The sequence below is a fragment of the Nyctibius grandis genome, chromosome 4 (genome assembly GCF_013368605.1).
Source record: "Nyctibius grandis isolate bNycGra1 chromosome 4, bNycGra1.pri, whole genome shotgun sequence".
Lineage (NCBI taxonomy): Eukaryota > Metazoa > Chordata > Aves > Nyctibiiformes > Nyctibiidae > Nyctibius > Nyctibius grandis.
The window spans coordinates 72103839-72121483 of NC_090661.1; the positions used below are offsets into that span (position 1 = coordinate 72103839).

At 36.5% G+C, this 17645-nt stretch overlaps 1 protein-coding gene across 1 annotated transcript in view; it reads left to right on the forward strand.

The window, feature by feature from the left end:
- The window catches only part of CCDC6 (coiled-coil domain containing 6), a 53056-nt gene that overhangs the window by 32097 nt on the left and 3314 nt on the right, over window positions 1–17645 (forward strand). Inside the window, exons 4-8 of the mRNA XM_068398804.1 lie at window positions 4211–4314; window positions 6062–6222; window positions 8339–8495; window positions 11761–11861; window positions 15793–15917. Of these exons, the coding sequence (XP_068254905.1) occupies window positions 4211–4314; window positions 6062–6222; window positions 8339–8495; window positions 11761–11861; window positions 15793–15917 (648 nt within the window). The remainder of the gene's footprint in view (window positions 1–4210; window positions 4315–6061; window positions 6223–8338; window positions 8496–11760; window positions 11862–15792; window positions 15918–17645) is intronic.

Sequence of the window (17645 nt, forward strand, 5' to 3'; positions counted from 1 at the left end):
AAGTGCAAAGTAAGCTTACATATTAAACCGTTCTAGTCTTTGAAATGTTAGCATGAGCCCCAGATGAAATTTTAATGGTATTTATTTTCGTATTGTTGTTCTGGGCGACAGACTTGTGAAACCACAAAATTTGAAACTTCTTGCTGCATTTGAATATCAGCAATAGATTGTTCAAAAAGCATGGATGCTCAAAGGTGAATTGCTTATATCTTGGTGATATCAGGACTTTCTCTCAAATGTCTGATCTTGGAAACTTGTTTATGAAGATGTTAAATTTGGCTATCAGTCTGACTTAGAAATTTCATGCATATTTATATGTAATGCAATGTATGCCTTTGTTTTCTCTTACAGTAAGGTATAGTAAACTTCAAGTTACTTTGAACTTCAGGGTGCTTTCTTCTCTTACACAAATTTAAAAAAAAAAGCTTATTGTGCTAATTAACCAACTGAAGCAACAGCCTTTGGGGTATGTGCTGTACCTAGCAAGAAGCAACCAGAAGCTGTGAGCAGAGCAATGTTGCCTTTATTGTACAAATAGGGAATTAAGGAAGAGAGATTGCCACAACGCTTCAACATAACCTTTGTGAGACCTGTTAAACAGGGCTTGGAAGGAGTGCTTCAGCAATGCTTTGAACGTAATCTACGGCTGCATTACTACATCTATCACTGTAACCAGTGAGCAGATAGTTACAACGTATGTTCACTAAACTATTACTTTTAAAATATGGAACATGAATTATCTATGCGTTGTGACCTTCCTCCTTTGCTTTCTCTCATCTGAGCTGCTTGTGCCACAGGTGAGCGGTAGGTAGCCAGTTTGTATCAGTGATGGTTACGTAGAATGTTATTCCTAAAAAAAAAAATTAAGTTGGATCTTAGGGTTCAAATGTGACCTGACTTAATTTTCTTAAGTCAGCTTGAAGTGGCAGAACATTCAAGGCCAGGTTGGATGGGGCTTTGAGCAACCTGGTCTAGTGGAAGTTGTCCCTGCCCATGGCAGGGGGGTTGGAACTAGGCGATTTTTAAGGTCCCTTCCAACCCAAACCATTCTGTGATTCTATGGACATTATTCTCTGAAGGCTAATGGTGAAGAAATTTGCAATTTGTGACTATTTCATTAACTGAATATCTCAGCTAAACTGAGCAATAATGTTCTGTGTTATAGTTCAGTCGTTTGATAGGAAATAAATAGCTGTCAGTTTTGTCCTACAGAGGCCAAGTTTGTGTAGCCTTGCTGTTACTCTTTTTAGTTGCTTTTCTATTTCATATAGTACAGTGGGTAACTAGAAGTGATGCAGTTAGGAGATGAGAAATAAGAACTAAACTGCTAATAATCATCTCTTGTCTCCTTCTTTGAAAGGAGAAGAACATGAAATGTGTAAAATCTTCTGGAAAGATATTCTTGGAGAGCAGCAAAGAATTAAAGATACTAGGTGGGAGGGGCAGATGAGAAGCAGAGAAGTGAAATTTGGAATAGTGTGTCTAGGCAGAGATCTTATTCAACTTCCATTGATTCAGAAGATCTCCATTTCAGGAGGGAACAGTTGTGCTTGTTAGTAAGTTGGCAAGAAGGCTGAAGAAGCAGTAATCCAGGAATACACAGACAGTGGATATTTTAGCTGCATTTGAAGTGAAGTAAAGTAAGTGTATGCATGAAAGAGAGAGAAGAAACACAATTGGATAGTGAGAACATTTAAACAGGATTTTTCCCTTCCTCTGAAGGGAAGATTAAAGTCCAAAAAAGCAAGCAATACTTCCTCGTTTCCCTGTTGTGATGGTAAAAATGTTTGTTTGCAACGTAACTTTGAAGCCATATAGAATGGCACTAGTATTGACAGAGCTGCTGGTTTGATCTTGAGATACAATCCCATCCTGTTTATTTTAGTTAAGAATATTATCACATTCCTAACAAATTCATTGACTAGAGTTAAACTACATTTCAAAGTACACCTGAAACTACCTAGTACAAAACAAATATACCTATTTTCTGAATTCACAGCTCTGGTCAGAGTGTGGCAGTTGCTTCTCCTGTAGGTTCAATTCAAGGTGTTCATCCTCAGAGGTTTGATATCCTGACACTGGGAGGAACTGGGACAACACTCAAGATCAGTAAAGGAAGATACTTGATCCCAGTGTGTTTTCGTATTGCTGGAAATGTGGAGTGTCAGATCTCCATTTCACAATCCCGTTGCTTTGGTGTTTCGTCAGAGCATGTCTGCCAGCCTTCAGGGCACAGCACAAGGCTCATTTGTATGTTGTTGCCTATGATTTAATTTTGCCATTGTGCATGCTCACCTGCATGCAGATTTCTAATTAATGGACTCCGCTGCCTTGGTGATGGTTGCTATAATACTACATGTAATCTTAGATTTTTTCAAATCCGAGGTTATAAATAATTCACTCTGTCTTCAAATTCCAATGTGCTCATCTTCCTGCCATGAAATGAAATAGATTTATTTTCACCAGCATGTTTTTGTGGGTTTGTTTGGTGCTAGGTCAATAACATAGTTGTAAAAAGACTATGTTAGAGCAGGTGAGTCTAAACCATGCTGCACTGAAGTGATGCAAAAACCATTTCTACAGAAGTAGTGATCTGCAGTCAAACCTTTTTCATCATGTGTTTATACAGATAGCTATGCAATGTAGTGAAGATCTGCATGTTGGTAACATAGGAGCACGGTGTACAGATTCCCAGAACGTTTTGTGTACTTTTTTCCTTCTGAATGCTGTCAGCCCCAAGCACTGGCCAAAATGGCTAGTGAGCAGTGCCCTAAGGCAAAGCATCCTGTCTCGCCAAGGGCTGAGCCCTTTGCCTTCTTACCACTCCAGCTTCTGCTGGTGTGGGGAACAAAGTGTCGGTCAGGATCCAAATTCTCATCCCTCGTGTGAGGCTGAAGCATGTTGCACCTGACTTTTATTTTATTGAAGCGTAAGTTCCCCCAACTGTTAATGTACATCTGGAAAGTCAGACATGGAAAGATTTACTAAACAGTGTTCTTTTTTCTAATTATCTTCCCTGCTACTCATCCATATATGTCTGTTTTTACTTACCGTGACCAGTTCCTCTAAGCTTTAAAAAATAAAGTTGTACATTCATTAAACTTGCACTGTTACCTGAAGTGCATAAGTTTAAATTTTGTTTGGGTATCTCAGTATTAATTCAGTGGTTAGCACAGAGCCCTTACAAATTTAGATGCTGTAATACCACTTCACCCAGTGACACAGTAAATGCGTGAGAAAAACAATCTGTTTTCAGTCTTTCCATTTTTTAATGTGGGATTATTTGCCCATCAGGAAAGTGGTGAGTGTTAACTAAGATTGGGCTTGGAAAAATACCTCCACGCTATTTTGCACCTGCAAAGGTGTTGATCTATTCCCATATGTTTCATTATTGCTAACTTCTGGAGTTCAGCTGCCAGTGTTACTGAATAAGATCAGCAGTGCCTCTTAGTATTCTAGTGTATTTTTACTAATATTTGCATTGTATTTGTACTGAAATGCTAATAACATTTCTTTATGTGTGTTTCTACATTATATCTGCTTTTATTAGCTTATAGTAGAATCAAGAATGTTTGTTCACAGAGTAAGTGAAAGGGAATAATGTCAAGTTAAGTGTTTGCTTTTATAAAGCCTTTGCTAAGATAGAAATAAATTTGTTTCTGCTAGTAAGGGTTGATACAGTAACACATAAGGCCGTTCACACAATTTTTTCTTTACTATTTTTGTAATGTCGCTCCTTTATCTAACACAAGGCAAACATGGCTTTTCCTCTGTTTCTGGCTTAACTTAATTGTGATTCTTCCACTAAAAAAGCCTAAAATTTTTCAAAAGAATAAGTGTTGGTGTAGTGGATGGTAAATTCAGTTTGAACTTCAGACATGCACGGAATAGGAGATATCTTTGAATAAGCTTGTCATGTCATCAGCGACTGCGTGTCCAGATTTCAAAGTCCTCCTTATTGGCCAGAAACAACAAGTTCTGTGAGAAAAACTTCTGTTAAGGAGATGACAACTGTGCAACTCCAGAATCTCTTATTTTTCACTGGCTCTGTGACCAGTGTGTTGTGCCTGATTTTTGTCTCTTCACCTTCTCCTTGCTGTCGTAGAGCATCATGTAAAATGGTGGTGTTACAGCAATGATCTTTCCTAATGACAGTTCCTTGCGAAAAAAATATTTCCATCATTTTAATTGGTTGTTTTTTCCTCTCCAGCTAAGACGTGAGAAGATTGACCTTGAAAATACTTTGGAACAAGAACAAGAAGCACTAGTGAATCGTCTCTGGAAGAGGATGGATAAGCTTGAAGCAGAAAAACGGTTTGTCTTGTTGCAGTGTGTTTGTTACTGTGGGAGAGAGATCATTTAATACGTAATGTTCTGGATTAAATATGTTCATCTCTGTCCCGTAAGAATTGTTTAATCTATGAAAACCTGGAAGTTAAAGCAGTTGTAAAGCACCTTGTTAACATGATGCCACATCCTTGATTGCTTAAAGTAGATGAAACTAAATAGTATAAGAAATGACCTGGGAAAGCTTGAAGGAATTTGCTGAATTTTTTCAACTGCTGATAGACTCTCTTTAAAGCTTCTGGTTTGGGGTCAGCTTTATATCCGTGGCCCAGAGAAAATAATGTGGTATTTTAGTGTATTTTTTATATGCGAAGCTCTTGTTTATTCCCTGTTCAAAAAAAAAACTTCAGCTTTTTCTCAGTGGTGTGCACTCATGTCATTGAGACTTCTCACTGCTTCTTCGATAGACGTTAAGACGGTGAGACTTTGTGTTCATGGGAAAGCTAAGAATAAAAATATGTACTAAAGTTACCCTCCCTTTAATGCCATATTCTAAGAACTCTGGTTTTGTGGGGAGTAGGGAAGAAGAGATGATTAATACCATATTTTCTTCCACGTGTTTAAGGATAGTTCTGTTAGTGTTGCTCTGTGAATCTTAACTGGGGCCTCAGAAAACACCTGAGCCTGGGTGAACTGCAGGTTTTGTAGTTTTATTTTACAGAGCCCTGCTGTGCGGGTGGTGCTTTGAAGAGCTACGTGTGATATTCAACAGTGATAAATCCATAGCGGAATGGGCCTTTGGTGGGATTTTTAAGCATCTTAGATTTAAAGCCTTCTTTAAGCCAAACCATTTCTGGTTTAATTTATCTGACTGTGTGCCTTCTTATGGAGAGCTGTGGTGGAGTCAGACCATGTTTTAGTACTGCTTTTTATGGTACGTGTGAATACTAGGCCATGCAAAGAGTTGTGCTTTCATAGTGCTGTCCTTGCTCTTCAGGGCAGTTGGATCTGGCCAGTCAACGTGTTTCTAGTGAAGAACAGCTTCATGCTTTCAGGCTGAAAAATACTTCAAATGTTAACTCCAAAAATAATCATTAGAACATTTAATATCTACCACATGCTTATTTCATTATAAGAGAAGTTCATTACTCCTGAATTTACAATCAGTTATTTGAGATATTTGAATACCTGACTATAGGGAATACTTTTCCATTTGGAGATTTAAAAAAAAAAAAAAAAAAAAAAGAGAGGGGGTGACTATTTGACTATGCTTGAGAAAATGTCCATGAAGTTTTCTCTTTTGATAATGGTGAAATGCAGAAAAGCTTGTGTTTCACCGTAGACATACTTTACTCATCTTTTCATCTTGAATATGTTTTCTTTCTCTAAGAACATGAACGTAAAAACTCATAAGAGATTAAACAAATTTGCTTAGAAATGATTTTGTGGAGTCAGTAGCATTTGAGTATAAAACTGAGGTAACTACATATAGTCCAGAATTTGTTTTTTCTGAGCTGTGTGCACAAATATTTGGGAGTGTCAATGTCTGAGTATTTTAGAAAATCCATCTGTGCTTGGACAACAAATTCTACCTTTTTTATTTTGAGTTAAAAAAGAAAGCATTGTAAATCCTCCCAAAATTCTCTTCCCCGAAAACAGTAGTTAAAATAAATGTTATATTCCTTTCAGAATCCTTGCAGTGGCTTTCTGGGGGATTTAAGGGTTTTTCTTTTCATTAGAATTGAAGGTAAAGCTTGAACTATTTTTCATACAGAATTTTGCAGGAGAAATTAGACCAGCCAGTATCTGCTCCTCCGTCACCCAGAGACATATCCATGGAGATAGATTCTCCGGAAAATATGATGAGACATATCAGATTTTTAAAGAATGAAGTGGAGAGGTTAAAGAAACAGCTGAGGGCTGCACAGTTACAGCGTGAGTAAACAACAAAATCTTTTTAAGTCTGTGTAATGTAAGATTTTTATATGTAGTTTCACGAGTTTGGATTTAAGGTAGAAGTGGAAGAAAATAGGGCAGGTTTGGATTAAAACATTTTTCATAATTGCAATAATATTGCTCATTGATGTATTTATACTGCAGTTTGTTTTTTTTTAGCTTTACTGGAAGGATGTCTGGAAGAATCAACAAATATTTCTGTAATATATTTGGGCCAGAAAAAAATGTTTCTGTCTTTTTTCTTTTTTTTTCAGAGATGTAGCAGTATTTCAACATATAGATTCTTCAAAACATACTTATGACCTACTTTGTAAGATTCTTGTTATAAATTAAGAATTACGCAAAAGAATTAACAACCAGCAAAATAAAGTTCAGTTGTATGTAAGAATTTCACTTGTTAAAGGTGACCTTTAAATCATTTTTTGTAGCTGTGTTAGACTAATTGTTCAGGCAGCTGTTTGACTTCACAATATAACAGAACAAGTAATCTTATTTTGTTCTTACCTATGTAAGCTCACTTTGAAGGTGGACAGAATAAATAGTTGTGTAGAAGTCTATGTGTTTCTGTTGTGAAAAGTGTCATGGACCCCTGACCAGAAGTGGAAAGCCTGCTTTTTGCCCTGCCTTTCAAGAGAAGCGGCTACAGCTCTGAGCACATGGTCTCAGCTGGCAGGAAGGTCGCTTGCCCCTTCATGTTATCTTTGCAATGCCAGTCCTACATTCCTTCATGCTAAATCTAAAATTTCTGTCTGAGGTTCATCAGTTCTGCCTTCTTTGATAGCACAGTTCCTAGTCAGTAGCATTGTATTTCAATTGATAGGTAAGTAGGTACTTAACCATATAGACAGAAAAATTTGGGTGAGTTGGAAACAGGCAATATTCTCCCCCTCTGCTGTGCTGGTCCTGACAGGCTAACTGGAATATTTCAACCCCCATTTGGAGAAACAGCTTGCTAGAGGCAGCAGCCCTCCTTAAAGACAGAGATGATGAGAGAGTGCTCTTGTGCAGAGGCCTTGTGCACAAGTTTGTGTCAGTTAAAAGAAGATAAGGACTGCTTATCTTTGTACTTGCCAATTCTGCACTGCAGCCTTCACTTACTGAACTTAAGAACAAGAGCAAGGCCTTAGATTTGAGGTACTCTTTGTACAAATCTAGCCTAATTAATTTCAAGTATTCTTTATTATTTTTAAGTGGTTTCTTTTTGAATTATTGTGATTTAGAGTAAAAATTTAGAAGCATTTAAAGTGAAATTCTCATTGAAAATGAGATCTAGATTTAAAAGTACTCTTTCCCTTTGTGAACAGATTAACCAGAGCTGCACTATGAATAGCAGTACTGATAGCAATGCTGGATGTGCTAACCTGCAAGCAGAAGATGAAACTGAAATACAGTTTTCAGTTTGGTGTTTGCAGTATGTATTCATTAGAGAACCTCTAGTATTATTCATAAAAACTTAATAAAATCTGCTTAGTAAATTCTGATATTAGTGTTACATTTTGTATTCCTGACTTCTAGTCTAAGAACTGTTTTGGTAATAATAATAATAATAGTTATAAATAAGTGATACTGTTACATTTAGAAGTGATACTTCCACAGAAGAGAGAATACATATAAGGTAGCAATTTAATACAAGTTTCAGTGTTTTGGGTTTTAGAATTTGTTTTGTGCTTCCTCCTTCAAAATGGAAATATACCTTTACAACAATTTCTTCTGTGTGTTGGAGTAAAATCTTTGTAAACATGGAATAGCAGTATTTTAATGGAGCAGGAATGATTATATTTCTGTATGGTTTTGATTTTATTATTTTCTTCACGACTCTTTCCTTTCTTTTCAAATTCATTTAAGTAAATACTTAAAACTTTTTTTTTGCTTTTTACCTTTTATTTCCAAAATTGCTGTCAACCAGTGATTTATTTTAGTAGCTACTGTTCTGAATTAGGCTTTGAGCTAATGACTTAGAGATGAGAATTTTGAGTGATCCATCCTGAGCATTTTCTACACCCTCGTTCTCGAAGTACTGGAGTGAAAGTAGGCACAACGTATTTGCCTGTGAAATTGAATTTTAATCAAATTTTAACAAAATTCTGAATTTCAGATTCAGAGAAGATGGCACAATATTTAGAAGAGGAGCGACATATGAGAGAAGAAAACTTGAGGCTTCAAAGAAAATTACAGAGGGAAATGGAACGTAGGGAAGCACTCTGCAGGCAACTGTCAGAAAGTGAATCCAGCTTAGAAATGGATGATGAAAGGTTTGTATTTTCTAGCCATTCAGATATGTAGGCATTGAGCTTATCAATCAATACTCATACTTCTTTTTGAGTATTATAGAATAAGTATTTAAAGAAATGACTAGTATATGGGTTTAATATATGTATCAAATTTCAGCACGGTCCAGGAATATCTTCAGTAGAGTTGTATCAAACTTGTGTAGAAATTACATGAGTTTGAACAGTGAGAAAGAAAATATTTGTATCTGAAGATTGCTTAGGGTTTTGATAATGTATACTGAAATAAATATAGTTGTGGAGTTGAGGTTCGGAATAATTCGGTCATAGTACCTTTGTTTGCCCTTAACCTGGTTACTGCAATGAATTCTGTGAGGTAGGAACAACGTCATTACTTGGAGCTAATTTGTCCTTTACAGAAAGTAAAATGTGTTCAGCCAAATACAAAGGGATACTGTTTAAAGCTTTATAGAGAAGAAGCATTTCCAGAATTGTTGGGTTGTTCTTGATCTCCAAAATCCTTGATTTTTTTTTTCTCTGCTGCAAGCTGCGCTGCTTGCACTGACCTTACAGATAGTCTTGAGTTTTTCATGGTTTTACATGATGCCTTTTAGTGTTTTCTCACATCATAGTCACATGACAGTGTTATATCTTGAAAGAGGTTTTTAAGTACACTTTGAATAAAACATTCTTATTTCTTATCAAATGCTCATTATTTTGTTGTACTGTTTTACATTATTTAGGATTTACAGTGATCCTTTAAAAAAAAATTAAAAAATTACCGTGTGCTATGTATTCTTCTGATACTGAGATATTTCTTCTTGGGTCATCAGTATATTTGTTATAAGCCATAATCTACCAGAAACAATGTACCAGATATCTTGTTTCAAGGAGCACCCTTAAAGTTCAAGGTAGTGTTTTCAATTTAATGAAATACGAGGCAACTGACATATACTACAGTAGCATCTGGTATTAAGATGTAGTGAATGCTAGATAAATTAAATTGTTAGAAACACAGGATTCTGGTATTTGAATCTACTTTTATTAGCCTAATCTTTTCTGCCAATATTTACATTGTAATGGAAATACAGTCAAAATCTAAATCTATATGAATTACCAGTATTAATCCAAAAATGTAGAGTATCCTAATAATTTTTTTTGTCAACCAGTTGTAGGTAGTGGTCATCAATAAAATGCAGGAAAATTTGATTAAGTATTCTGTATTTCTAAGAAATTTCATTGTAATGTTGATTTTCTTGGTACTACGAAGGTGTGACAGAATTTCTCCAAAACAGGTATTTGCAGTGTAAGTAATACAAAGTAAAGGGAAGAATGAAACAGGTATTAGAGTGGTTAGTCTTAGGAGAGCTGTGTAGACAAAATAATTGTGGAACTACATGTAGTAATGATTTTAAAATGTAAATTTTTGTCAGCTTACATTGTCTTCCTAAAAATGATGGTGGTGATGTATCAGATACCCGTTTTTTTCAGTTGCGTTCTGTTAGCTGATGATACTTTTTGTAGATGGGGGTAGATGAAGATGCTTTACTGAATGCAAAATACACAGCTCTCCCAAAACTTCTTCCTCCTGACTAGCAATAACTTTGTCTTCTCAATCCTCCATGCTGTTCTCTGGAGGAGCAGGGAAACATCTGAAACCAGGAAGCATACTAACAGTGTGCTGCTATTCCATATCACCTGATCCAGGTGCTAGGATGGCTTACAGAAAATTGTCTCTGTGTAGAATAAAATAAGATTAAATCACAAAGACCACTCCCTTGCTGTAATACACGTACTGTCTGTGTCACAGGTTGCTGTGTGTTGCAGAGGTAGTCTAGTCAGTTCCATTTCGCTAACCTTGCCACTGGTAGCTTTTTAGAAAGCGTATATTTAATTAAAGTATAATTTGCCAGTTTGTTAATTTTCTGTTCTCTATTGTAGCTACTTTTACTACCTGATCTACCCAAATTTGAACCAGCTTTGGTACCACTACAGCATACTGCCTGTGTTAATTGTTGTGGCTTAGTAACTCTGAATATCCTGGTTAAAAATCAGTGAGATGCAGTATGAAAACATGTTTCAAATAGTTTATGAACTGGCTCACAGACCTCGAAGTAGTCATCATTGTCAGTTCCATCAAATAGGAATATTTTTACTGCTGCTTCATGTTTTGTTTTTTTTTTTTGTTTCTGTGATCTGGAAATAAATGTAGCTACTAAGAATTTCTGAGAACACAGTGGTAGTAGGGGAGAAATGTAAGAGTCAAAGGGCTGTTACGTAGCTAATTTTGCCTGCTGTGTTGCTGTGTCCAGTAAAGAAACACAGCTAAATGTAATAATATAAACCCAGGCGCAGGAGAAGGTGAGCAGGGGAGCCTCTAATCTAGACAATGACAGAAAAATCTTAAGTGGACAGTGCAAGTCAACCTGAAAGCTGCCACGCTAGTGCTGTGAAAAAAATACATAAAATTACTTTTTGAGATATAAACAGTAAGTGGCAAGTAGGAGCAATTGGTATGATTTTTATCTCCTTTTAGATAGCACTTGATGGCTGTGAAGAAGCTTCACTGTATTCAGTGAGTAAAGTACAAATAAATACCACTAAAATTACAGGCGGGGAAAAATGCCTTTCCTGAGGTTCTAATCTGTTCAGTTTATCACAGTGAAGCGTGGGAGGCGTCTTGCAACACAACCTAGAAGTATCTTTAGTGGGAGAAAGTCCAGGGTTCAAAAAATCTCTATTCCAGTGGCAAAAGACACGATGAGCAAACGGCTAAACATTGTGAGACCAAAGGGATTCAAGGAGGAAACAGGGCTGATCAGCTGTTGGAACAAATGACCAATACTCTAATGATTTTTTTTTTTTTTTTTCCCCCTTTTCATGATTTCAGATTAGTGCTGAATGCCTTTCTGGAAGATATACTCCAGCCGGACCAGCTATTGAGTTAAATGTAGAAATGATGTGTAAAGTGCAAGAATGTAGTGTAGGTCAGATTGGTTGACATGATTTATGCCTCTGGCCTTAATATGTGCTACTCTAATCGTATGCAACTTGCGCAGTTTTAACTGCAAATGACTAAGATAAGTCCAGCTATTTCCATTGAAAGTTAAGCCAGTATCTGGGCCTTCAGCAATGACAAGAGTTCCTTTCATGATTTCCTAAAGGTGACTGGTCCTTCATTAATCTAATGTGATTCTTATGGGAATTGAAAAAAAAACACAGTGAAACATTTAAAATATGGCACATTTTAAAAGGTTTGATCTAATTATTCTTTACCTTTTTTTGTTAGATATTTTAATGAGATGTCTGCACAAGGATTAAGACCTCGCACTGTGTCCAGTCCTATCCCTTATACACCCTCACCAAGTTCTAGCAGACCTATATCACCTGGTAAATATTTAACCCAGTTTCTAAAATTATTTTATGCATTACATAGTAATGTGCCCTATTAATACATTTAGGTCAGTAGCATTTCAAAGGTAGTCTGGAGAAAAAACCTGCATCATAAATGTAAGAATAGTTTTGCCTTAGATACCTTCTAGTGCAGCATGTTTTCGGATGGTTCTGTTTTGCACTGTGAACAGATATTAAAGGTCAGTTAAGAAGCTATCACTTGAACTTTTGTTTCTTTTTTGCTCTCTTTTTTCTCTCTTACTGTCTCTTCTTTTTTGTTTTTCTTCCCTTCCCTCCATAGAAGTTGCCCAATAGGATGCATAGTTCAAACAGATTTCTAGAGTTTGATGATGAACTAGTAATGATACTGCTGTTGTGCTCTGAGTCAAAACTTCTTATAGAAGTCTAATCTTGAATGTGTTGGAAAAAAGTCAATTTCCATTTCTGTTTCGTAGAGAAATGGCTTTTGTACTTCTGCTATTTTCTGTTGTAAAACAGTAACTATAAAATTAAGAATTCCTGTCTCTAGTACTTTGCTTAATAAAGGCAAACTAACCTTTTCTGAGTTTTTAATTACTGAATATATTTATTAGGTCAAAGGAAATGTATTTGTGTTACTAACGCTTTTATTGACTAAACTCTTAAAATCCCTTAAAATTGCACTTGGACATTCATTAAAAGTTGTTGGCTGTGGCGATCACAAACTCACTTGTACATAATGAAGCGAATCCTGCATGCCCTGCTTTCCCAGGCTTACCTTTAGAACCTGTCAGACAGAGTCCTACAGTAAGGGCAAATGAGATGTGCTCTGTATTGATGCATTCTGCAAGGTGAGATTGAGACGTTTTGTTACACGGGTCTGCTAGAGTGTATAAAATGTCTTTAAACTCTGATTTTCAAGATTGACTTTAGTTTTTCAGAAGGACTCAAAATAGCTTTCATCCAGGTGTTGCAAAAGGAGTAAGCATGTGTGAAAACTAGCTATGGCCATAAGCCATGTTACAGTGTTAGAGATGAGCTTTATGATAGTTTTTCAAGTGGTTTTTTTTTTTCTTCTGAAATGAGCCAAATCACTTGACTTTCAATGTTTTGCAAGATATGTTACCAAGAAAATGATACATGTTTTCTTATCCTTTTCCTGTAACTGGGTGTACAGAAATGTAGTCATGCTAACAACTGTTCTGGAGTAACTACTTTGGACGTTTGTGGTTATACATGTGCAGCCTTCATAATAATACAATATTCAACTGCAGATTGTATCTGCAGTCCACACAGTGGTTATAATTAAAAGTACATGTAGGGAAAATTATCTGTTAACCTAGTCTTGCATCCTAGATTACCTAGAAATGCACTCAGTTTAGAATCATAGAATCAGTTTGGTTGAAAAGGACCTTTAAGATCATCGGGTCCCACCATTAAGCTAACACTACCAAGTCCACCACTAAACCATATCCCTAAGCACCACATCTACTCGTCTTTTAAATACCTCCAAGGCTGGTGTCTCCACCACTTCCCTGGGCAGCCTGTTAGGTGCTGATGTTTCAGTGCAGGAGTACTCTGTCGGTTTGTTCCTACCCTGTGGACTTTACTTCCCATCAGTAGTTGATACAGGAGTGCTGTGTTCTAGTGGGAATTATATCCCACGGACAGGGGATGCTGAAACACAGCCTGAAGCAAAGTTAAAAATAGAACAGCGAAAATGATAGTTTCTAACAGAGTTCACAGTTTTGGTAGCGTTGGTACAGTAAATATTCCAGGCTAAGACTTCTGCACAGGCAGCTACATTACTCTCCTTCACATCTGATAAATGAATATCCACATCTGGGAAGTTTCAGACTTCAGAAAAATAAAAGCAACAGTTTGTTAGAGAACTAATGAGATCAATAGAGAATTTTGTACAGCTGTCTGGTATACATGAATGCAAGTATGAATGCATGAATGTCAAAAGTATTAGTGCAGAATAATACAACAGTTATATTTTCCATCAAATAATTGTATGACTTGGCATGTTTCTTTTGGGAAATGATGACCTGAATTTGTGGGAACATAATTTGAAACTGGTTGGAAACACTATAGTTTCATATGGATAGCTGGTCAGGTTTAATGCGTCAGATTCTGGCTCCTGAATCCCAGAGCCTTTTGTGCTTGCATGGCCTGAGATGCTGCTTTTGAGGACTCTTTCAAGCTGAGATACTGCTGAGATTTCTAGCGCAGTGCATGGAACTTTGAAGATTGTGGAAGTAGTGCTACTCCTAGGCGGCTGGGGATTAGTTATTGTAATTACCAATTAGTCTTTAGTGTAGTTAAACGGGTTTATGCTTTGCTTCTGCAGCTAGGCTATGGAGGCTTTGGGCTGCAGAGCTACCTGTACATGCACTTCTCTGTTGTTGCTTCTTTGACTGCGATGTAGACTTGCTTTTATGAAAGTTTTGGAGCTAGTTTACCCCAAGGCAGTCCAAAATTGTAATGTTGCAAAGTGACTTAAAGTGTATTTTTTGCCTTTTATTGTTCTGGGCTCTTGTCTCTGACTTGCAACATATTGTCACCTACCTGATCATTGATTTATTTCTGTCTTTGTGCTTACAAAAGCACTTAGTTATAAAACATGTACTGTACAGACAATTAGATTGTGTAGTCAAGAAGCAGATTATTTTGTTAATCTGCATTGTTTAACTACTCTAAAGTGACAGTGATTCCATTGGAGGCACTTGTAATTTGCACCAGAGATACATTGGGGATGTAGCAGAATCAAACTTAGAATTGAAGGAAGCAAAGGGAGTGTGCTTTCTTACATGACTTTATTAGTGATTTGAGGCTTCCTGCCCCTGCCCAAGATCTTGTCTCATTAATTATAGGCACAAACACAGATACATGCAGTTAAGGACAAAGCTGGGTGTTGGTGCATGCTGTAGCTGCAGTGGCACTGTTTTGCATTGATTTAGTGTTGAAGTGTAAAAACTGTTAAATCCAATGTGGTATTGTAGAAGTTTAATAGACCTTTAGGATTTCTCCGAAGCAGTTGCTAGTGTCTAATACTAAACAGCTGAGAAAAGTCTTGTCTCCTGCCTTACTAATATTTTTGTCAGAAAGCAGTAATGAGCTAAAGGTTCTGGAAAATGTGCTGTGTTGAGAAATACTCAAAACGTTCAGAACACTTCAAGGTCTGAACTTTAAGCATTTAGCAGTTGCTATTTGTGTTTACCTTGGTTAGCTATACAGGACTTAGTATTTTTATAAATGAGTTCTTACAGAAAGGAAATATTTAGATGGAAGGATTAGATATTTGCACTTTTGAATATTAGGCTTTTCTTAATGTGGATAAAACAAGTTGTAATTTTAAATGTTACTTGCTAGCCTAGTCCTGCTAGCAAGTAATCCCAGAATGTTTTAACTTCACAGCCCCAAAGATCTTTGGGTCTCTGCCTATAAATGCCAAGCCAAAACAGGAGGAAGCCTGAATGCGGATCTAGTATGCCTTGGAGGAGCCACCTACATCCAGTTTGTTTGTGGAAACTTGTAGTGGCCCAATGCTAGACGGCTTCTCCAGGCACAATCTCTCTGCTTCTTCAGACTGTATTTTGTTCAGGGAGCCATTTCCTCTGAGGAGAAATGGAAGGCTGGATGGAAATACTCGTGGACTAAAACTAAGCTGCCAGGGGAGCTTTACACCGTTGTATGTTAAGTGAAAAGTTATGTTAAACATTGTGTAATGTATGTTTTGAAACATATGGTAGTTTACTACAAGAAAATAAATTAATTTTATATCACGCTTTTCAGTAAAATTATTATTTTTTGTGTGTCTAATTTGGCAGCAGTTTCAATTTCTTAACCTATCATTAATTCAGAACTAAAAAAATTTTTAAAACGTCACACTTAGTTTGTAATATAAACAAGAATGTTGATGTTACCTTGTTTTAACAATTTTTAGGTCTGTCATATGCAAGTCACACAGTTGGTTTCACACCACCGACTTCACTGACTAGAGCTGGAATGTCTTACTACAATTCCCCAGGCCTTCATGTGCAACATATGGGACCATCCCATGGTATTACAGTAAGTATTTAAAATAGTAAATACTTGTTACCAATGTCAGTTTGGCTTTTAAAAGTTATGATTATTTGTCCTTAAGCTTTTTTACAAAACATTTTTGTAAATGTTTTTATCTCCTTACTCCAAGATATCTATTGCTGTTTTCTTCAACCCTGTTTTTCCTCTTCACCCCTCAGAAACTGATTCTTTTTGAAGAACCTTATTTTCTGCAAAAGAATAGGATGTATTATCATCTTAAGGACAGTAATAGGTATCATCATATGGATCAGCAGGCAGGGTGTGAGAAGTGATGTTCTAAGCTACTAAGCCTATCCTGGGAAGTAAAAACATTGCTTTCATTTTTCTCCTAGTCTCCACCATCTGACGGATGAGTCATCTGAGGTTGCTCCAAGCTCAGGTTTTCTTCAGGATGACACACAATGCTACCACCATGTCACTGTAACAGGCAGTTAACTCTTACTTTCTATTCTCATTGGCAAAGAAGAAAGTTAATATAAACATTTGTTAGGACAATTTCTCATACCTTTCAACTGGATTTATTTCCTTTTTACCTCTGATGTTTGATGCATTTCTACTTAATCCTGTTTCTTCCAAATATTTGTGGAGTTTAATGAGCAAACAGAGCCTAAATATTAAGCATTTGGCAAAATACCTTATAGTTGTTGTATCAAGACCATTTTGATTTTTCTCAACAGGTATGGTAGTATATAAATATCCTGCAAGGTTTTTGCATATACTTGTCATTCTCAGATGTGAAAACATGTTTCAATAGAATTTTTAGTAGAATGCTAAAATATGGCTGCTTCTAAAATCGTTTAGGTGAGTGTGCAAAGATAATTGCTAATTTCATTGAGCAAAGAGTGGTGGGAATGCTATGATAGTAGGTAGAACAGGAGGGAAGCTGGAGCTCAGCAGAAAGGTAGAATCCTGGTCCAAGTTCAGCCCACTGCTGTGTGTCACAAGAGTTAGTCACAGGAAGATCTTTATGCTTCTGGAAAACCTGGAACCTAATTTTATCAATAAGTTTTTCAAGGAACTTGTTCCTGTCAGTCTCTGCAAAATACTAGTCTTTCTGAAACTGTAAATCAATTGGTGTCACACTGAGTCACTAAGAAAAAGATCATCTTCAGGACAAAATACTAATTGTTTTGAGAAAGGTGTAAGTAGTTTTTGGCTTTGTCTCGATACTGAAACCAGGTCCCTTCGTATTATTAGATGTATGCAAATGCAATAAATGATTTTAAGTGTTTCAAGGACATCAGTCAGTTGTCAGGAATCCCTTGGCTTTTCGCATAGAGCATTAATCTGTTGTACATAGTTGTGCAGAAAAATAGATACAATATACATTATTTGACTAAATTGCAGTTTGATTCTTGACTCTTCATTTTTGATCTCCATTATAGAATAAATTGACTTTACCTGTAGTACATCTGTTGTAGCACGGTGATCATGCTTTTCCCCAGAGCTGGTCACCTTTGATTTGATTCTTAATTGTTGGTGGGTGGTTTGTCATGCCATGAGGTTCTTGATTAATGCTAACTGCATCGGTAAGTAGTGAGCATTTTGGTTTCAAAAGTGCGTAAGTTAGTGTTGTGCAGTGTAATTTGTATTTTTACATTGCTAACATTAAAGAAGATTCCCCCCCTCCCCAGCCCGTGTTTGTAAAGATAAAGTGGGTTTTAAATCTTTGTGTTTAAACGTGCAGGTTGTTGAAAATCTGTGGTTTCTGTT